Genomic DNA, 21,886 nt, shown 5'->3' with positions numbered 1-21,886 from the left:
TAGATTACAGGGCGATAGAGGCAGGCTGGTCACGTGGGTCAGGCCAGAGGCAAATGGATAAGCGGGAGGCGATGTATTTTGGAGGCCTAACGAGGCGAGGGAATGCACAATGAACGGTCGGACGTGAGGAAGTACAGAGGGACCAGAGGGTCCTGGGGGTGCGCGTTCCCAGATCCCTGAGGGCGGCGGGAGAGGCGAGAACTCCAACAACAATTAAGAAGTGTTTGGATGAGCCCGCGGCCGACACGACGACGGAGCGAGCGCTGGAGAATGGGATCAGGGTGTCTCTGTCTGCCCAGGGCCTTGCCAAGAGGCTCCGGACCTTCAGCAATGGCTTGACCGTTGGGGCGGGCGTGCGTCTGGGTTTGACCGACGGTGGGAGGTTCGAGGGCTGGGGGATTTTGCTCGACTGAACGATGCATTTCTCTCCCCCCCCCCCCCCCCCCCCCCCCCCCCCCCCCCCCCCCCCAGGTAACATTTACTGGACGGACCAAGGCTTCGACGTCATCGAAGTGGCGAGGCTGAATGGGTCGTTCCGATACGTCGTCATTTCTCAGGGTCTGGATAAGCCTCGAGCGATCACTGTGCATCCCAAGAAAGGGTAAGGTCCCGAGAATCTTTCTGTATCTCCCTCTCGCACGCGCGCTCTCGCGCACACGCGCGAACGCTCTCTCGCACGCGCTCTATCGCACGCGCTCTCGCACGTTCTCTCTCTCGCACGCGCGCTCTCTCTCGCACGCGCGCTCTCTCTCGCACGCGCGCTCTCTCTCGCACGCGCGCTCTCTCTCGCACGCGCGCTCTCTCTCGCACGCGCTCTCTCTCTCGCACGCGCTCTCTCTCTCGCACGCGCTCTCTCTCTCGCACGCGCTCTCTCTCTCGCACGCGCGCTCTCTCGCACGCGCTCTCTCTCGCACGCGCTCTCTCTCGCACGCGCGCTCTCGCACGCGCGCTCTCGCACGCGCGCTCTCGCACGCGCGCTCTCGCACGCGCGCGCTCTCGCACGCGCGCGCTCTCGCACGCGCGCGCTCTCGCACGCGCGCTCTCTCGCACGCGCGCTCTCTCGCACGCGCGCTCTCTCGCACGCGCGCTCTCTCGCACGCGCTCTCTCTCGCACGCGCTCTCTCTCGCACGCGCTCTCTCTCGCACGCGCTCTCTCTCGCACGCGCTCTCTCTCGCACGCGCTCTCTCTCGCACGCGCTCTCTCTCGCACGCGCTCTCTCTCGCACGCGCTCTCTCTCGCACGCGCTCTCTCTCGCACGCGCTCTCTCTCGCACGCGCTCTCTCTCGCACGCGCTCTCTCTCGCACGCGCTCTCTCTCGCACGCGCTCTCTCTCGCACGCGCTCTCTCTCGCACGCGCTCTCTCTCGCACGCGCTCTCTCTCGCACGCGCTCTCTCTCGCACGCGCTCTCTCTCGCACGCGCTCTCTCTCGCACGCGCTCTCTCTCTCGCACGCGCTCTCTCTCGCACGTGCTCTCTCTCTCTCTCGCACGTGCTCTCTCTCTCTCTCGCACGTGCTCTCTCTCTCTCTCGCACGTGCTCTCTCTCTCTCTCGCACGTGCTCTCTCTCTCTCTCGCACGTGCTCTCTCTCTCTCTCTCGCACGTGCTCTCTCTCTCTCTCGCACGTGCTCTCTCTCTCTCTCTCTTGCACGCGCTCTCTCTCTCTCTCTCTCTCGCATGTGCTCTCCCTCTCGCACGTGCTCTCTCTCCCTCTCGCACGTGCTCTCTCTCCCTCTCGCACGTGCTCTCTCTCCCTCTCGCACGTGCTCTCTCTCCCTCTCACACGTGCTCTCTCTCTCGCACGCGCTCCCTCTCTCGCACGCGCTCTCCCTCTCTCGCACGCGCTCCCTCTCTCGCACGCGCTCTCTCTCGCGCACAGCGCTCCCTCTCTTGCACGCGCTCTCCCTCTCTCGCACGCGCTCTCCCTCTCTCGCACGCGCTCTCCCTCTCTCGCACGCGCTCTCCCTCTCTCGCACGCGCTCTCCCTCTCTCGCACGCGCTCTCCCTCTCTCGCACGCGCTCTCCCTCTCTCGCACGCGCTCTCCCTCTCTCGCACGCGCTCTCCCTCTCTCGCACGCGCTCTCCCTCTCTCGCACCGCCTCCGCGCTCTCCCTCTCTCGCACGCGCTCTCCCTCTCTCGCACGCGCTCTCCCTCTCTCGCACGCGCTCTCCCTCTCTCGCACGCGCTCTCCCTCTCTCGCACGCGCTCTCCCTCTCTCGCACTCGCGCTCTCCATCTCTCGCACGCGCTCTCCCTCTCTCGCACGCGCTCTCCCTCTCGCACGCGCTCTCCCTCTCTCGCACGCGCTCTCCCTCTCGCACGCGCTCTCCCTCTCTCGCACGCGCTCTCCCTCTCTCGCACGCGCTCTCCCTCTCTCGCACGCGCTCTCCCTCTCTCGCACGCGCTCTCCCTCTCTCGCACGCGCTCTCCCTCTCTCGCACGCGCCCTCCTCTCTCGCACGCGCTCTCCCTCTCTCGCACGCGCTCTCCCTCTCTCGCACGCGCTCTCCCTCTCTCGCACGCGCTCTCCCTCTCTCGCACGCGCTCTCCCTCTCTCGCACGCGCTCTCCCTCTCTCGCACGCGCTCTCCCTCTCTCGCACGCGCTCTCCCTCTCTCGCACGCGCTCTCCCTCTCTCGCACGCGCTCTCCCTCTCTCGCACGCGCTCTCCCTCTCTCGCACGCGCTCTCCCTCTCTCGCACGCGCTCTCCCTCTCTCGCACGCGATCTCCCTCTCTCACACGCGTTCTCTCTCTCGCACGCGCGCGGTCTCTCTCACTCTCTTGCATGCGCTCTCTCGCACGCGCGTGGTCTTCCACACGCGCGCTCTCCTCTCTTGCACGCGCTCTCTCAAGCTCTCTTGCACGTGCTGTCCCTCGCTCTCTAGCACGCGCTCTCTCTAGCTCTCTTGCACGTGCTCTCTCTCGCTCTCTCTGACGCGCTCTCTCACATGCGCTTTTTCCCTGCGTCTGTCTCTCTCTGCGTCTCTCTCTGCCTCCCCCTCCGCCTCTCCCTCCCCCTCCGCCTCTCCCTCCCCCTCCCCCCCTCCCCCTCCCCCTCCGCCTCTCCCTCCCCCTCCGCCTCTCCCTCCGCCTCTCCCTCCCCCTCCGCCTCCCCCTCTGCCTCTCCCTCCCCCTCCGCCTCCGAATACGTGCCCGGACACACAGCTCCGCTCGCTGACTGACGGTTCCCTCTTTGTGTTGTGCCCAGATATCTCTTCTGGACTGAATGGGGTCAGTATCCGCGGATCGAGCGGTCCTTCCTCGACGGGACGGAGAGATCAGTGCTGGTCAACTCCAGCATCAGCTGGCCCAACGGGATCACCATCGACTACCCGGTCAGTGTTTCCTACTCGTTTCCTTAACCACTTGAGAGCGGGCTTTGTGGGATCCTCCTGTTCCTGTGTAACAGACTCGAGGAGGGGGCTGAATGGGATCCTCCTGTTCCTGTGTAACAGGCTCGAGGAGGGGGCTGAATGGGATCCTCCTGTTCCTGTGTAACAGGCTCGAGGAGGAGGCTTAATGAGATCCTCCTGTTCCTGTGTAACAGGCTCGAGGAGGAGGAGGGGGCTGAATGGGATCCTCCTGTTCCTGTGTAACAGGCTCGAGGAGGGGGCTGAATGGGATCCTCCTGTTCCTGTGTCACAGGCTCGAGGAGGAGGAGGGGGCTGAATGGGATCCTCCTGTTCCTGTGTAACAGGCTCGAGGAGGAGGCTTAATGAGATCCTCCTGTTCCTGTGTAACAGGCTCGAGGAGGAGGAGGGGGCTGAATGGGATCCTCCTGTTCCTGTGTAACAGGCTCGTGGAGGGGGCTGAATGGGATCCTCTTGTTCTTGTGTAACTGGCTCGAGGAGGGGGCTGAATGGGATCCTCCTGTTCCTATGTAACAGGCTCGAGGAGGAGGAGGAGGGGCTGAATGGGATCCTCCTGTTCCTGTGTAACATGCTCGAGGAGGAGGGGGCTGAATGGGATCCTCCTGTTCCTGTGTAACAGGCTCGAGGAGGGGGCTGAAAGGGATCCTCCTGTTCCTATGTAACAGGCTCGAGGAGGAGGAGGAGGGGCTGAATGGGATCCTCCTGTTCCTGTGTAACACGCTCGAGGAGGAGGGGGGCTGAATGGGATCCTCCTGTTCCTGTGTAACAGTCTCGAGGAGGAGGCTGAATGGGATCCTCCTGTTCCTGTGTAACAGGCTCGAGGAGGGGGCTGAATGGGATCCTCCTGTTCCTGTGTAACAGGCTCGTGGAGGGGGCTGAATGGGATCCTCCTGTTCCTGTGTAACAGGCTCGAGGAGGAGGCTGAATGGGATCCTCCTGTTCCTGTGTAACAGGCTCGAGGAGGGGGCTGAATGGGATCCTCCTGTTCCTGTGTAACAGGCTCGAGAAGGGGGCTGAATGGGATCCTCCTGTTCCTGTGTAACAGGCTCGAGGAGGAGGCTGAATGGGATCCTCCTGTTCCTGTGTAACAGGCTCGAGGAGGGGGCTGAATGGGATCCTCCTGTTCCTGTGTAACAGGCTCGAGGAGGAGGCTGAATGGGATACTCCTGTTCCTGTGTAACAGGCTCGAGGAGGGGGCTGAATGGGATCCTCCTGTTCCTATGTAACAGGCTCGAGGAGGAGGCTGAATGGGATACTCCTGTTCCTGTGTAACAGGCTCGAGGAGGGGGCTGAATGGGATCCTCCTGTTCCTGTGTAACAGGCTCGAGGAGGAGGCTGAATGGGATACTCCTGTTCCTGTGTAACAGGCTCGAGGAGGGGGCTGAATGGGATCCTCCTGTTCCTATGTAACAGGCTCGAGGAGGAGGGGGCTGAATGGGATCCTCCTGTTCCTGTGTAACAGTCTCGAGGAGGAGGAGGGGGCTGAATGGGATCCTCCTGTTCCTGTGTAACAGGCTCGAGGAGGGGGCTGAATGGGATCCTCCTGTTCCTATGTAACAGGCTCGAGGAGGAGGAGGGGGCTGAATGGGATCCTCCTGTTCCTGTGTAACAGGCTCGAGGAGGGGGCTGAATGGGATCCTCCTGTTCCTGTGTAACAGGCTCGAGGAGGGGGAGGGGGCTGAATGGGATCCTCCTGTTCCTGTGTAACAGACTCGAGGAGGAGGCTGAATGGAATCCTCCTATTCCTGTGTAACAGGCTCAAGGAGGGGGAGGGGGCTGAATTGGATCCTCCTGTTCCTGTGTAACAGATCGAGGAGGGGGATGAATGGGATCCTCCTGTTCCTGTGTAACAGGCTCGAGGAGGAGGAGGAGGATGAATGGGATCCTCCTGTTCCTGTGTAACAGACTCGAGGAGGAGGTGGAGGATGAATGGGATCCTCCTTTTCCTGTGTAACAGGCTCGAGGAGGAGGCTGAATGGGATCCTCCTGTTCCTGTGTAACAGGCTCGAGGAGGGGGCTGAATGGGATCCTCCTGTTCCTGTGTAACAGGCTCGAGGAGGAGGAGGGGGCTGAATGGGATCCTCCTGTTCCTGTGTAACAGGCTCGAGGAGGAGGGGGCTGAATGGGATCCTCCAGTTCCTGTGTAACAGGCTCGAGGAGGAGGGGGCTGAATGGGATCCTCCTGTTCCTGTGTAACAGGCTCGAGGAGGGGGCTGAATGGGATCCTACTGTTCCTGTGTAACAGGCTCGAGGAGGAGGAGGGGGCTGAGTGGGATCCTCCTGTTCCTGTGTAACAGGCTCGAGGAGGAGGAGGGGGCTGAATGGGATACTCCTGTTCCTGTGTAACAGGCTCGAGGACGGGGCCGAATGGGATCCTCCTGTTCCTGTGTAACAGGCTCGAGGAGGGGGCTGAATGGGATCCTCCTGTTCCTGTGTAACAGGCTCGAGGAGGAGGCTTAATGAGATCCTCCTGTTCCTGTGTAACAGGCTCGAGGAGGAGGAGGGGGCTGAATGGGATCCTCCTGTTCCTGTGTAACAGGCTCGAGGAGGGGGCTGAATGGGATCCTCCTGTTCCTGTGTCACAGGCTCGAGGAGGAGGAGGGGGCTGAATGGGATCCTCCTGTTCCTGTGTAACAGGCTCGAGGAGGAGGCTTAATGAGATCCTCCTGTTCCTGTGTAACAGGCTCGAGGAGGAGGAGGAGGCTGAATGGGATCCTCCTGTTCCTGTGTAACAGGCTCGAGGAGGGGGCTGAATGGGATCCTCCTGTTCCTGTGTAACAGGCTCGAGGAGGGGGCTGAATGGGATCCTCCTGTTCCTGTGTAACAGGCTCATGGAGGGGGCTGAATGGGATCCTCTTGTTTCTGTGTAACTGGCTCGAGGAGGGGGCTGAATGGGATCCTCCTGTTCCTATGTAACAGGCTCGAGGAGGAGGAGGAGGAGGGGCTGAATGGGATCCTCCTGTTCCTGTGTAACATGCTCGAGGAGGAGGGGGCTGAATGGGATCCTCCTGTTCCTGTGTAACAGGCTTGAGGAGGAGGCTGAATGGGATCCTCCTGTTCCTGTGTAACAGGCTCGAGGAGGAGGCTGAATGGGATCCTCCTGTTCCTGTGTAACAGGCTCGAGGAGGGAGCTGAATGGGATACTCCTGTTCCTGTGTAACAGGCTCGAGGAGGAGGAGGGGGCTGAATGGGATCCTCCTGTTCCTGTGTAACAGATCGAGGAGGGGGCTGAATGGGATCCTCCTGTTCCTGTGTAACAGGCTCGAGGAGGAGGAGGGGGCTGAATGGGACCCTCCTGTTCCTGTGTAACAGGCTCGAGGAGGAGGCTGAATGGGCTCCCAGTGTTTCTGTGGGGACCGGGAATCTGGTTTCGGCGATGGGGAGGGGTGTGTGGAGGAGAGACTGACTGACCAGGGGTTGTCACTTTACTGCTCCACGATCACAGGAAGGGAAGCTATATTGGTGTGACGCGAGGACTGATAAAATCGAACGCATCGACCTGGAGACTGGAGAGAACAGGGAGCTGGTTTTGGCCAGTAACAACATGGACATGTTCTCTGTCTCTGTCTTCGAGGGTTATATATACTGGAGTGACAGGTAGGATCGAGTGTTTCTGTCCTCCCCTACACCCTCCCTATCTCTGTAACCTCCTCCAGCCCCTACAGCCTCTCTATCTCTGTAACCTCCTCCAGCCCCCTACACATCTCCCCATCTCTGTAACCTCCTCCAGCCCCCTACACCCTCCCTATCTCTGTAACCTCCTCCAGCCCCCTACACCCCTCCCCATCTCTGTAACCTCCTCCAGCCCCCTACACCCTCCCTATCTCTGTAACCTCCTCCAGCCCCCTACACCCTCCCTATCTCTGTAACCTCCTCCAGCCCCCTACACCCTCCCTATCTCTGTAACCTCCTCCAGCCCCCTACACCCCTCCCCATCTCTGTAACCTCCTCCAGCCCCCTACACCCTCCCTATCTCTGTAACCTCCTCCAGCCCCCTACACCCCTCCCTATCTCTGTAACCTCCTCCAGCCCCTACAACCCTCCCGATCTCTGTAACCTCCTCCAGCCCCCTACACCCCTCCCTATCTCTATAACCTCCTCCAGCCCCTACACCCCTCCCTATCTCTGTAATCTCCTCCAGCCCCTACACCTCTCCCTATCTCTGTAATCTCCTCCAGCCCCCCTACACCCCTCCCTATCTCTGTAACCTCCAGCCCCCTACACCCCTCCCTATCTCTGTAACCTCCTCCAACCCCCTACAACCCTCCCCATCTCTGTAACCTCCTCCAGCCCCCGACACCCCTCCCTACCTCTGTAACCTCCTCCAGTCCTCTACACTCCTCCCTATCTCTGTAACCTCCTCCAGCCCCCCTACACCCCTCCTTATCTCTGTAACCTCCTCCAGCCCCTACAACCCTCCCCATCTCTGTAACCTCCTCCAGTCCCCTACGCCCCTCCCTATCTCTGTAACCTCCTCCAGCCCCCTACACCCCTCCCTATCTCTGTAACCTCCTCCAGTCCCTACACCCCTCCCAATCTCTGTAACCTCCTCCAGCCCAGACACCCCTCCCTATCTCTGTAACCTCCTCCAGCCCCCTACACCCCTCCCTATCTCTGTAACCTCCTCCAGACCCTAGAACCCTCCCCATCTCTGTAACCTCCTCCAGTCCCCTACACCCCTCCCTATCTCTGTAACCTCCTCCAGCCCCCTACACCCCTCCCTATCTCTGTAGCCACCTCCCGTCCCCCTACAACCCTCCCTATCGCTGTAACCTCCTCCAGTCCCCTACACCCCTCCCTATCTCTGTAACCTCCTCCAGTCCCTCCACCCCTCCCTATCTCTGTAACCTCCTCCAGCCCCCCTACACCCCTCCCTATCTCTGTAACCTCCTCCAGTCCCCCAACAACCCTCCCTATCTCTGTAACCTCCTCCAGCCCCCTACACCCCTCCCTATCTCTGTAACCTCCTCCAGCCCCTACTACCCTCCCTATCTCTGTAAACTCGTCCAGTCCCCTACACCCCTCCCTATCTCTGTAACCTCCTCCAGCCCCCTACTCCCCTCCCTATATCTGTAACCTCCTCCAGCCCCTGCATCCCTCCCTATCTCTGTAACCTCCTCCAGCCCCCTACACCCCTCCCTGTCTCTGTAACCTCCTCCAGACCCCTACACCCCTCCCTATCTCTGTAACCTCCTCCAGCCCCCTACACCCCTCCCTATCTCTGTAACCTCCTCCAACCGCCTACAACCCTCCCCATCTCTGTAACCTCCTCCAGCCCCCTACACCCCTCCCTATCTCTGTAACCTCCTCCAGTCCCCTACACCCCTCCCTATCTCTGTAACCTCCAGCCCCCTACACCCCTCCCTATCTCTGTAACCTCCTCCAGCCCCCTACACCCCTCCCTATCTCTGTAACCTCCTCCAGCCCCCCTACACCCCTCCCTATCTCTGTAACCTCCTCCAGCCCCCCTACAACCCTCCCTATCTCTGTAACCTCCTCCAGCCCCCTACACCCCTCCCTATCTCTGTAACCTCCTCCAGCCCCTACAACCCTCCCTATCTCTGTAAACTCGTCCAGTCCCCTACACCCCTCCCTATCTCTGTAACCTCCTCCAGCCACCTACTCCCCTCCCTATATCTGTAACCTCCTCCAGCCCCTGCATCCCTCCCTATCTCTGTAACCTCCTCCAGCCCCCTACGCCCCTCCCTATCTCTGTAACCTCCTCCAGCCCCTACAACCCTCCCCATCTCTGTAACCTCCTCCAGTCCCCTACACCCCTCCCTATCTCTGTAACCTCCTCCAGCCCCCTACACCCCTCCCTATCTCTGTAACCACCTCCCGTACCCCTACAACCCTCCCTATCGCTGTAACCTCCTCCAGTCCCCTACACCCCTCCCTATCTCTGTAACCTCCTCCAGTCCCTCCACCCCTCCCTATCTTTGTAACCTCCTCCAGCCCCCCTACACCCCTCCCTATCTCTGTAACCTCCTCCAGTCCCCCTACACCCCTCCCTATCTCTGTAACCTCCTCCAGCCCCCTACACCCCTCCCTATCTCTGTAAGCTCCTCCAGCCCCTACAACCCTCCCTATCTCTGTAACCACGTCCAGTCCCCTACAGCCCTCCCTATCTCTGTAACCTCCTGCAGCCCCCCTACACCCTCCCCATCTCTGTAACCTCGTCCAGTCCCCTACAGCCCTCCCTATCTCTGTAACCTCCTCCAGTCCCCCTACACCCCTCCCTATCTCTGTAACCTCCTCCAGTCCCCTACAACCCTCCCTATCCCTGTAACCTCCTCCAGTCCCCTACAACCCTCCCTATCCCTGTAACCTCCTCCAGTCCCCTACACCCCTCCCTATCTTTGTAACCTCCTCCAGCCCCCCTACACCCCTCCCTATCTCTGTAACCTCCTCCAGCCCCCTACACCCCTCCGTGTCTCTGTAACCTCCTCCAGGCCCTACACCCCTCCCTATCTCTGTAACCTCCTCCAGCCCCCCTACACCCCTCCCTATCTCTGTAACCTCCTCCAGCCCCCTACACCCCTCCCTATCTCTGTAACCTCCTCCAGTCCCTACACCCTCCCTATCTCTGTAACCTCCTCCAGTCCCCTACACCCCTCCCTATCTCTGTAACCTCCTCCAGCTCCCTACAACCCTCCCTATCTCTGTAACCTCCTCCAGCCCCCTACACCCCTCCCTATCTCTGTAACCTCCTCCAGCCCCTTACACCCCTCCGTGTCTCTGTAACCTCCTCCAGCCCCTTACACCCCTCCGTGTCTATGTAACCTCCTCCAGCCCCTACACCCTCCCTATCTCTGTAACCTCCTCCAGCCCCCTACACCCCTCCCTATCTGTGTAACCTCCTCCAGCCCCTACACCCCTCCCTATCTCTGTAACCTCCTCCAGCCCCTACAACCCTCCCTATCTCTGTAACCTCCTCCAGCCCCACTACACCCCTCCCTATCTCTGTAACCTCCTCCAGCCCCCTACACCCCTCCCTATCTCTGTATCCTCCTCCAGCCCCTACAACCCTCCCTATATCTAACCTCCTCCAGCCCCCTACACCCCTCCCTATCTCTGTAACCTCCTCCAACCCCCTACAACCCTCCCTATCTCTGTCACCTCCTCCAGCCCCCTACAACCCTCCCTATCTCTGTAACCTCCTCCAGCCCCCTACACCCCTCCCTATCTCTGTAACCTCCTCCAGCCCCTATACCCCTCCCTATCTCTGTAACCTCCTCCAGCCCCTACACCCCTCCCTATCTCCGTAACCTCCTCCAGCTCCTACAACCCTCCCTATCTCTGTAACCTCCTCCAGCCCCCTACAACCCTCCCTATCTCTGTAACCTCCTCCAGGCCCCTACAACCCTCCCTATCTCTGTAACCTCCTCCAGCCCCCTACACCCCTCCCTATCTCTGTAACCTCCTCCAGTCCCTACACCCTCCCTATCTCTGTAACCTCCTCCAGCCCCCTACACCCCTCCCTATCTCTGTAACCTCCTCCAGCCCCCTACACCCCTCCCTGTCTCTGTAACCTCCTCCAGCCCCTACAACCCTCCCTATTTCTGTAACCACGTCCAGTCCCCTACAGCCCTCCCTATCTCTGTAACCTCCTGCAGCCCCCCTACACCCTCCCTATCTCTGTAACCTCGTCCAGTCCCCTACAGCCCTCCCTATCTCTGTAACCTCCTGCAGCCCCCCTACACCCTCCCTATCTCTGTAACCTCGTCCAGTCCCCTACAGCCCTCCCTATCTCTGTAACCTCCTCCAGCCCCCGACACCCCTCCCTATCTCTGTAACCTCCTCCAGTCCTCTACACTCCTCCCTATCTCTGTAACCTCCTCCAGCCCCTACAACCCTCCCCATCTCTGTAACCTCCTCCAGTCCCCTACGCCCCTCCCTATCTCTGTAACCTCCTCCAGCCCCCTACACCCCTCCCTATCTCTGTAACCTCCTCCAGTCCCTACACCCCTCCCAATCTCTGTAACCTCCTCCAGCCCAGACACCCCTCCCTATCTCTGTAACCTCCTCCAGCCCCCTACACCCCTCCCTATCTCTGTAACCTCCTCCAGACCCTACAACCCTCCCCATCTCTGTAACCTCCTCCAGTCCCCTACACCCCTCCCTATCTCTGTAACCTCCTCCAGCCCCCTACACCCCTCCCTATCTCTGTAGCCACCTCCCGTCCCCCTACAACCCTCCCTATCGCTGTAACCTCCTCCAGTCCCCTACACCCCTCCCTATCTCTGTAACCTCCTCCAGTCCCTCCACCCCTCCCTATCTCTGTAACCTCCTCCAGCCCCCCTACACCCCTCCCTATCTCTGTAACCTCCTCCAGTCCCCCAACAACCCTCCCTATCTCTGTAACCTCCTCCAGCCCCCTACACCCCTCCCTATCTCTGTAACCTCCTCCAGCCCCTACAACCCTCCCTATCTCTGTAAACTCGTCCAGTCCCCTACACCCCTCCCTATCTCTGTAACCTCCTCCAGCCCCCTACTCCCCTCCCTATATCTGTAACCTCCTCCAGTCCCCTACACCCCTCCCTATCTCTGTAACCTCCAGCCCCCTACACCCCTCCCTATCTCTGTAACCTCCTCCAGCCCCCTACACCCCTCCCTATCTCTGTAACCTCCTCCAGCCCCCCTACACCCCTCCCTATCTCTGTAACCTCCTCCAGCCCCCCTACAACCCTCCCTATCTCTGTAACCTCCTCCAGCCCCCTACACCCCTCCCTATCTCTGTAACCTCCTCCAGCCCCTACAACCCTCCCTATCTCTGTAAACTCGTCCAGTCCCCTACACCCCTCCCTATCTCTGTAACCTCCTCCAGCCACCTACTCCCCTCCCTATATCTGTAACCTCCTCCAGCCCCTGCATCCCTCCCTATCTCTGTAACCTCCTCCAGCCCCCTACGCCCCTCCCTATCTCTGTAACCTCCTCCAGCCCCTACAACCCTCCCCATCTCTGTAACCTCCTCCAGTCCCCTACACCCCTCCCTATCTCTGTAACCTCCTCCAGCCCCCTACACCCCTCCCTATCTCTGTAACCACCTCCCGTACCCCTACAACCCTCCCTATCGCTGTAACCTCCTCCAGTCCCCTACACCCCTCCCTATCTCTGTAACCTCCTCCAGTCCCTCCACCCCTCCCTATCTTTGTAACCTCCTCCAGCCCCCCTACACCCCTCCCTATCTCTGTAACCTCCTCCAGTCCCCCTACACCCCTCCCTATCTCTGTAACCTCCTCCAGCCCCCTACACCCCTCCCTATCTCTGTAAGCTCCTCCAGCCCCTACAACCCTCCCTATCTCTGTAACCACGTCCAGTCCCCTACAGCCCTCCCTATCTCTGTAACCTCCTGCAGCCCCCCTACACCCTCCCCATCTCTGTAACCTCGTCCAGTCCCCTACAGCCCTCCCTATCTCTGTAACCTCCTCCAGTCCCCCTACACCCCTCCCTATCTCTGTAACCTCCTCCAGTCCCCTACAACCCTCCCTATCCCTGTAACCTCCTCCAGTCCCCTACAACCCTCCCTATCCCTGTAACCTCCTCCAGTCCCCTACACCCCTCCCTATCTTTGTAACCTCCTCCAGCCCCCCTACACCCCTCCCTATCTCTGTAACCTCCTCCAGCCCCCTACACCCCTCCGTGTCTCTGTAACCTCCTCCAGGCCCTACACCCCTCCCTATCTCTGTAACCTCCTCCAGCCCCCCTACACCCCTCCCTATCTCTGTAACCTCCTCCAGCCCCCTACACCCCTCCCTATCTCTGTAACCTCCTCCAGTCCCTACACCCTCCCTATCTCTGTAACCTCCTCCAGTCCCCTACACCCCTCCCTATCTCTGTAACCTCCTCCAGCTCCCTACAACCCTCCCTATCTCTGTAACCTCCTCCAGCCCCCTACACCCCTCCCTATCTCTGTAACCTCCTCCAGCCCCTTACACCCCTCCGTGTCTCTGTAACCTCCTCCAGCCCCTTACACCCCTCCGTGTCTATGTAACCTCCTCCAGCCCCTACACCCTCCCTATCTCTGTAACCTCCTCCAGCCCCCTACACCCCTCCCTATCTGTGTAACCTCCTCCAGCCCCTACACCCCTCCCTATCTCTGTAACCTCCTCCAGCCCCTACAACCCTCCCTATCTCTGTAACCTCCTCCAGCCCCACTACACCCCTCCCTATCTCTGTAACCTCCTCCAGCCCCCTACACCCCTCCCTATCTCTGTATCCTCCTCCAGCCCCTACAACCCTCCCTATATCTAACCTCCTCCAGCCCCCTACACCCCTCCCTATCTCTGTAACCTCCTCCAACCCCCTACAACCCTCCCTATCTCTGTCACCTCCTCCAGCCCCCTACAACCCTCCCTATCTCTGTAACCTCCTCCAGCCCCCTACACCCCTCCCTATCTCTGTAACCTCCTCCAGTCCCTACACCCTCCCTATCTCTGTAACCTCCTCCAGCCCCCTACAACCCTCCCTATCTCTGTAACCTCCTCCAGCCCCCTACACCCCTCCCTATCTCTGTAACCTCCTCCAGTCCCTACACCCTCCCTATCTCTGTAACCTCCTCCAGCCCCTATACCCCTCCCTATCTCTGTAACCTCCTCCAGCCCCTACACCCCTCCCTATCTCCGTAACCTCCTCCAGCTCCTACAACCCTCCCTATCTCTGTAACCTCCTCCAGCCCCCTACAACCCTCCCTATCTCTGTAACCTCCTCCAGGCCCCTACAACCCTCCCTATCTCTGTAACCTCCTCCAGCCCCCTACACCCCTCCCTGTCTCTGTAACCTCCTCCAGTCCCTACACCCTCCCTATCTCTGTAACCTCCTCCAGCCCCCTACACCCCTCCCTATCTCTGTAACCTCCTCCAGCCCCCTACACCCCTCCCTGTCTCTGTAACCTCCTCCAGCCCCTACAACCCTCCCTATTTCTGTAACCACGTCCAGTCCCCTACAGCCCTCCCTATCTCTGTAACCTCCTGCAGCCCCCCTACACCCTCCCTATCTCTGTAACCTCGTCCAGTCCCCTACAGCCCTCCCTATCTCTGTAACCTCCTCCAGCCCCCGACACCCCTCCCTATCTCTGTAACCTCCTCCAGTCCTCTACACTCCTCCCTATCTCTGTAACCTCCTCCAGCCCCCCTACACCCCTCCTTATCTCTGTAACCTCCTCCAGCCCCTACAACCCTCCCCATCTCTGTAACCTCCTCCAGTCCCCTACGCCCCTCCCTATCTCTGTAACCTCCTCCAGCCCCCTACACCCCTCCCTATCTCTGTAACCTCCTCCAGTCCCTACACCCCTCCCAATCTCTGTAACCTCCTCCAGCCCAGACACCCCTCCCTATCTCTGTAACCTCCTCCAGCCCCCTACACCCCTCCCTATCTCTGTAACCTCCTCCAGACCCTACAACCCTCCCCATCTCTGTAACCTCCTCCAGTCCCCTACACCCCTCCCTATCTCTGTAACCTCCTCCAGCCCCCTACACCCCTCCCTATCTCTGTAGCCACCTCCCGTCCCCCTACAACCCTCCCTATCGCTGTAACCTCCTCCAGTCCCCTACACCCCTCCCTATCTCTGTAACCTCCTCCAGTCCCTCCACCCCTCCCTATCTCTGTAACCTCCTCAAGCCCCCCTACACCCCTCCCTATCTCTGTAACCTCCTCCAGTCCCCCAACAACCCTCCCTATCTCTGTAACCTCCTCCAGCCCCCTACACCCCTCCCTATCTCTGTAACCTCCTCCAGCCCCTACAACCCTCCCTATCTCTGTAAACTCGTCCAGTCCCCTACACCCCTCCCTATCTCTGTAACCTCCTCCAGCCCCCTACTCCCCTCCCTATATCTGTAACCTCCTCCAGCCCCTGCATCCCTCCCTATCTCTGTAACCTCCTCCAGCCCCCTACACCCCTCCCTGTCTCTGTAACCTCCTCCAGACCCCTACACCCCTCCCTATCTCTGTAACCTCCTCCAGCCCCCTACACCCCTCCCTATCTCTGTAACCTCCTCCAACCGCCTACAACCCTCCCCATCTCTGTAACCTCCTCCAGCCCCCTACACCCCTCCCTATCTCTGTAACCTCCTCCAGTCCCCTACACCCCTCCCTATCTCTGTAACCTCCAGCCCCCTACACCCCTCCCTATCTCTGTAACCTCCTCCAGCCCCCTACACCCCTCCCTATCTCTGTAACCTCCTCCAGCCCCCCTACACCCCTCCCTATCTCTGTAACCTCCTCCAGCCCCCCTACAACCCTCCCTATCTCTGTAACCTCCTCCAGCCCCCTACACCCCTCCCTATCTCTGTAACCTCCTCCAGCCCCTACAACCCTCCCTATCTCTGTAAACTCGTCCAGTCCCCTACACCCCTCCCTATCTCTGTAACCTCCTCCAGCCACCTACTCCCCTCCCTATATCTGTAACCTCCTCCAGCCCCTGCATCCCTCCCTATCTCTGTAACCTCCTCCAGCCCCCTACGCCCCTCCCTATCTCTGTAACCTCCTCCAGCCCCTACAACCCTCCCCATCTCTGTAACCTCCTCCAGTCCCCTACACCCCTCCCTATCTCTGTAACCTCCTCCAGCCCCCTACACCCCTCCCTATCTCTGTAACCACCTCCCGTACCCCTACAACCCTCCCTATCGCTGTAACCTCCTCCAGTCCCCTACACCCCTCCCTATCTCTGTAACCTCCTCCAGTCCCTCCACCCCTCCCGATCTTTGTAACCTCCTCCAGCCCCCCTACACCCCTCCCTATCTCTGTAACCTCCTCCAGTCCCCCTACACCCCTCCCTATCTCTGTAACCTCCTCCAGCCCCCTACACCCCTCCCTATCTCTGTAAGCTCCTCCAGCCCCTACAACCCTCCCTATCTCTGTAACCACGTCCAGTCCCCTACAGCCCTCCCTATCTCTGTAACCTCCTGCAGCCCCCCTACACCCTCCCTATCTCTGTAACCTCGTCCAGTCCCCTACAGCCCTCCCTATCTCTGTAACCTCCTCCAGTCCCCCTACACCCCTCCCTATCTCTGTAACCTCCTCCAGTCCCCTACAACCCTCCCTATCCCTGTAACCTCCTCCAGTCCCCTACACCCCTCCCTATCTTTGTAACCTCCTCCAGCCCCCTACACCCCTCCGTGTCTCTGTAACCTCCTCCAGCCCCCCTACACCCCTCCCTATCTCTGTAACCTCCTCCAGCCCCCTACACCCCTCCCTATCTCTGTAACCTCGTCCAGTCCCCTACAGCCCTCCCTATCTCTGTAACCTCCTCCAGTCCCCCTACACCCCTCCCTATCTCTGTAACCTCGTCCAGTCCCCTACAGCCCTCCCTATCTCTGTAACCTCCTCCAGTCCCCCTACACCCCTCCCTATCTCTGTAACCTCCTCCAGCCCCCCTACACCCCTCCCTATCTCTGTAACCTCCTCCAGCCCCCTACACCCCTCCCTATCTCTGTAACCTCCTCCAGTCCCTACACCCTCCCTATCTCTGTAACCTCCTCCAGCCCCTTACACCACTCCGTGTCTCTGTAACCTCCTCCAGCCCCCTACACCCCTCCGTGTCTATGTAACCTCCTCCAGCCCCCTACAACCCTCCCTATCTCTGTAACCTCCTCCAGCCCCCTACACCCCTCCCTATCTCTGTAACCTCCTCCAGTCCCTACACCCTCCCTATCTCTGTAACCTCCTCCAGCCCCCTACACCCCTCCCTATCTGTGTAACCTCCTCCAGCCCCTACACCCCTCCCTATCTCTGTAACCTCCTCCAGCCCCTACAACCCTCCCTATCTCTGTATCCTCCTCCAGCCCCCTACAACCCTCCCTATATCTAACCTCCTCCAGCCCCCTACACCCCTCCCTATCTCTGTAACCTCCTCCAACCCCCTACAACCCTCCCTATCTCTGTCACCTCCTCCAGCCCCCTACACCCCTCCCTATCTCTGTAACCTCCTCCAGTCCCTACACCCTCCCTATCTCTGTAACCTCCTCCAGCCCCTATACCCCTCCCTATCTCTGTAACCTCCTCCAGCCCCTACACCCCTCCCTATCTCCGTAACCTCCTCCAGCTCCTACAACCCTCCCTATCTCTGTAACCTCCTCCAGCCCCCTACAACCCTCCCTATCTCTGTAACCTCCTCCAGGCCCCTACAACCCTCCCTATCTCTGTAACCTCCTCCAGCCCCCTACACCCCTCCCTATCTCTGTAACCTCCTCCAGTCCCTACACCCTCCCTATCTCTGTAACCTCCTCCAGCCCCCTACACCCCTCCCTATCTCTGTAACCTCCTCCAGCCCCCTACACCCCTCCCTGTCTCTGTAACCTCCTCCAGCCCCTACAACCCTCCCTATCTCTGTAACCACGTCCAGTCCCCTACAGCCCTCCCTATCTCTGTAACCTCCTGCAGCCCCCCTACACCCTCCCTATCTCTGTAACCTCGTCCAGTCCCCTACAGCCCTCCCTATCTCTGTAACCTCCTCCAGTCCCCCTACACCCCTCCCTATCTCTGTAACCTCCTCCAGTCCCCTACAATCCTCCCTATCCCTGTAACCTCCTCCAGTCCCCTACACCCCTCCCTATCTTTGTAACCTCCTCCAGCCCCCCTACACCCCTCCCTATCTCTGTAACCTCCTCCAGCCCCCTACACCCCTCCGTGTCTCTGTAACCTCCTCCAGGCCCTACACCCCTCCCTATCTCTGTAACCTCCTCCAGCCCCCTACACCCCTCCATATCTCTGTAACCTCCTCCAGCCCCCTACACCCTTCCCTATCTCTGTAACCTCCTCCAGCCCCTACACCCCTCCCTATCTCCGTAACCTCCTCCAGCCCCCTACACCCCTCCCTATCTCTGTAACCTCCTCAAGTCCCTCCACCCCTCTCTATCTTTGTAACCTCCTCCAGCCCCCTAGACCCCTCCGTGTCTCTGTAACCTCCTCCAGCCCCCTACAACCCTCCCTATCTCTGTAACCTCCTCCAGCCCCCTACACCCCTCCCTATCTCTGTAACCTCCTCCAGTCCCTACACCCTCCCTATCTCTGTAACCTCCTCCAGCCCCTTACACCCCTCCGTGTCTCTGTAACCTCCTCCAGCCCCCTACACCCCTCCCTATCTCTGTAACCTCCTCCAGCCCCCTACACCCCTCCCTATCTCTGTAACCTCCTCCAGCCCCCTACACCCCTCCCTATCTCTGTAACCTCCTCCAGTCCCTACACCCCTCCCCATCTCTGTAACCTCCTCCAGCCCCCTACACCCCTCCCTATCTCTGTAACCTCCTCCAGCCCCCTACACCCCTCCCTATCTCTGTAACCTCCTCCAGCCCCTACACCCCTCCCTATCTCTGTAACCTCCTCCATCCCCCTACACCCCTCCCTATCTCTGTAACCTCCTCCAGCCCCCTACACCCCTCCCTATCTGTGTAACCTCCTCCAGCCCCTACACCCCTCCCTATCTCTGTAACCTCCTCCAGCCCCTACAACCCTCCCTATCTCTGTAACCTCCTCCAGCCCCCTACAACCCTCCCTATCTCTGTAACCTCCTCCAGCCCCCTACAACCCTCCCTATCTCTAACCTCCTCCAGCCCCCTACACCCCTCCCTATCTCTGTAACCTCCTCCAACCCCCTACAACCCTCCCTATCTCTGTCACCTCCTCCAGCCCCCTACAACCCTCCCTATCTCTGTAACCTCCTCCAGCCCCCTACACCCCTCCCTATCTCTGTAACCTCCTCCAGTCCCTACACCCTCCCTATCTCTGTAACCTCCTCCAGCCCCCTACAACCCTCCCTATCTCTGTAACCTCCTCCAGCCCCCTACACCCCTCCCTATCTCTGTAACCTCCTCCAGTCCCTACACCCTCCCTATCTCTGTAACCTCCTCCAGCCCCTATACCCCTCCCTATCTCTGTAACCTCCTCCAGCCCCTACACCCCTCCCTATCTCTGTAACCTCCTCCAGCTCCTACAACCCTCCCTATCTCTGTAACCTCCTCCAGCCCCCTACAACCCTCCCTATCTCTGTAACCTCCTCCAGGCCCCTACAACCCTCCCTATCTCTGTAACCTCCTCCAGCCCCCTACACCCCTCCCTATCTCTGTAACCTCCTCCAGTCCCTACACCCCTCCCTATCTCTGTAACCTCCTCCAGCCCCTACACCCCTCCCTATCTCTGTAACCTCCTCCAGCTAACTGAAACCTGTGCCTATAGGACCCATGCGAATGGCTCTATCAAGAGAGGTTCGAAGGACAACGCCACGGACTCTATCGCTCTGCGGACCGGAATCGGGGTTCAGCTAAAAGATATTAAAGTGTTCAACAGAGAACGTCAAAAGGGTAAGATCCTATCCCTATTGGCTGTCTGCTCCCTCGGCACTGACCCTTCCACAGTGCGGAGCTCCCTCAGCACTGACCCTCCCACAGTGCGGAGCTCCCTCAGCACTGACCCTCCCACAGTGCGGCGCTCCCTCAGCACCGACCCTCCCACAGTGCGGAGCTCCCTCAGCACTGACCCTCCCACAGTGCGGCGCTCCCTCAGCACCGACCCTCCCACAGCGCGGAGCTCCCTCAGCACCGACCCTCCCACAGTGCGGCGCTCCCTCATCACCGACCCTCCCACAGTGCGGCGCTCCCTCAGCACTGACCCTCCCACAGTGCGGAGCTCCCTCAGCACTGACCCTCCCACAGTGCGGCGCTCCCTCAGCACCGACCCTCCCACAGTGCGGCGCTCCCTCTGCACTGACCCTCCCACAGTGCAGAGCTCTCTCAGCACTGACCCTCCTACAGTGCGGTGCTCCCTCAGCACTGACCCTCCCACAGTGCGGAGCTCCCTCAGCACTGACCCTCCCACAGTGCGGCGCTCCCTCAGCACTGACCCTCCCACAGTGCGGAGCTCTCTCAGCACTGACCCTCCCACAGTGCGGCGCTCCCTCAGCACTGACCCTCCCACAGTGCGGCGCTCCCTCAGCACCGACCCTCCCACAGTGCGGAGCTCCCTCAACACCGACCCTCCCACAGTGCGGAGCTCCCTCAGCACCGACCCTCCCACAGTGCGGGGCTCCCTCAGCACTGACCCTCCCACAGTGCGGAGCTCCCTCAGCACTGACCCTCCCACAGTGCGGAGCTCCCTCAGCACTGACCCTCCCACAGTGCGGAGCTCCCTCAGCACTGACCCTCCCACAGTGCGGAGCTCCCTCAGCACTGACCCTCCCACAGTGCGGCGCTCCCTCAGCACTGACCCTCCCACAGTGTGGCGCTCCCTCAGCACTGACCCTCCCACAGTGCGGCACTACCTCAGCACTGACCCTCCCACAGTGCGGAGCTCCCTCAGCACTGACCCTCCCACAGTGCGGAGCTCTCTCAGCACTGACCCTCCCACAGTGTGGCGCTCCCTCAGCACTGACCCTCCCACAGTGCGGCACTACCTCAGCACTGACCCTCACACAGTGCGGAGCTCCCTCAGCACTGACCCTCCGACAGTGCGGCGCTCCCTCAGCACTGACCCTCCCACAGTGCGGCGCTCCCTCAGCACTGACCCTCCCACAGTGCGGCGCTCCCTCAGCACTGACCCTCCCACAGTGCGGCGCTCCCTCGGCACTGACCCTCCCACAGTGCGGCGCTCCCTCAGCACTGACCCTCCCACAGTGCGGCGCTCCCTCAGCACCGACCCTCCCACAGCGCGGAGCTCCCTCAGCACCGACCCTCCCACAGTGCGGAGCTCCCTCAGCACTGACCCTCCCACAGTGCGGCGCTCCCTCAGCACCGACCCTCCCACAGCGCGGAGCTCCCTCAGCACCGACCCTCCCACAGTGCGGCGCTCCCTCATCACCGACCCTCCCACAGTGCGGCGCTCCCTCAGCACTGACCCTCCCACAGTGCGGAGCTCCCTCAGCACTGACCCTCCCACAGTGCGGCGCTCCCTCAGCACCGACCCTCCCACAGTGCGGCGCTCCCTCTGCACTGACCCTCCCACAGCGCGGAGCTCCCTCAGCACTGACCCTCCCACAGTGCAGAGCTCTCTCAGCACTGACCCTCCTACAGTGCGGTGCTCCCTCAGCACTGACCCTCCCACAGTGCGGAGCTCCCTCAGCACTGACCCTCCCACAGTGCGGCGCTCCCTCAGCACTGACCCTCCCACAGTGCGGAGCTCTCTCAGCACTGACCCTCCCACAGTGCGGCGCTCCCTCAGCACTGACCCTCCCACAGTGCGGCGCTCCCTCAGCACCGACCCTCCCACAGTGCGGAGCTCCCTCAACACCGACCCTCCCACAGTGCGGAGCTCCCTCAGCACCGACCCTCCCACAGTGCGGGGCTCCCTCAGCACTGACCCTCCCACAGTGCGGAGCTCCCTCAGCACTGACCCTCCCACAGTGCGGAGCTCCCTCAGCACTGACCCTCCCACAGTGCGGAGCTCCCTCAGCACTGACCCTCCCACAGTGCGGAGCTCCCTCAGCACTGACCCTCCCACAGTGCGGCGCTCCCTCAGCACTGACCCTCCCACAGTGTGGCGCTCCCTCAGCACTGACCCTCCCACAGTGCGGCACTACCTCAGCACTGAC

At 60.5% G+C, this 21,886-nt stretch overlaps 1 protein-coding gene across 1 annotated transcript in view; it reads left to right on the top strand.

Moving 5' to 3' along the window:
• Positions 1–474: 474 nt before the first annotated feature.
• The window catches only part of LOC140405320 (low-density lipoprotein receptor-related protein 1-like), a 69,240-nt gene continuing 47,828 nt past the window's right edge, over positions 475–21,886 (top strand). The window contains exons 1-4 of the mRNA XM_072493611.1: positions 475–601; positions 3,207–3,333; positions 6,815–6,966; positions 19,540–19,664. Of these exons, the coding sequence (XP_072349712.1) occupies positions 6,914–6,966; positions 19,540–19,664 (178 nt within the window). The 5' untranslated portion in view covers positions 475–601; positions 3,207–3,333; positions 6,815–6,913. The remainder of the gene's footprint in view (positions 602–3,206; positions 3,334–6,814; positions 6,967–19,539; positions 19,665–21,886) is intronic.

Source organism: Scyliorhinus torazame, chromosome X (assembly GCF_047496885.1).
Source record: "Scyliorhinus torazame isolate Kashiwa2021f chromosome X, sScyTor2.1, whole genome shotgun sequence".
Classification (NCBI taxonomy): domain Eukaryota; kingdom Metazoa; phylum Chordata; class Chondrichthyes; order Carcharhiniformes; family Scyliorhinidae; genus Scyliorhinus; species Scyliorhinus torazame.
The sequence above is the reverse complement of the archived record's forward strand: the minus strand, read 5'-3'. Positions and strand labels throughout refer to the sequence as shown.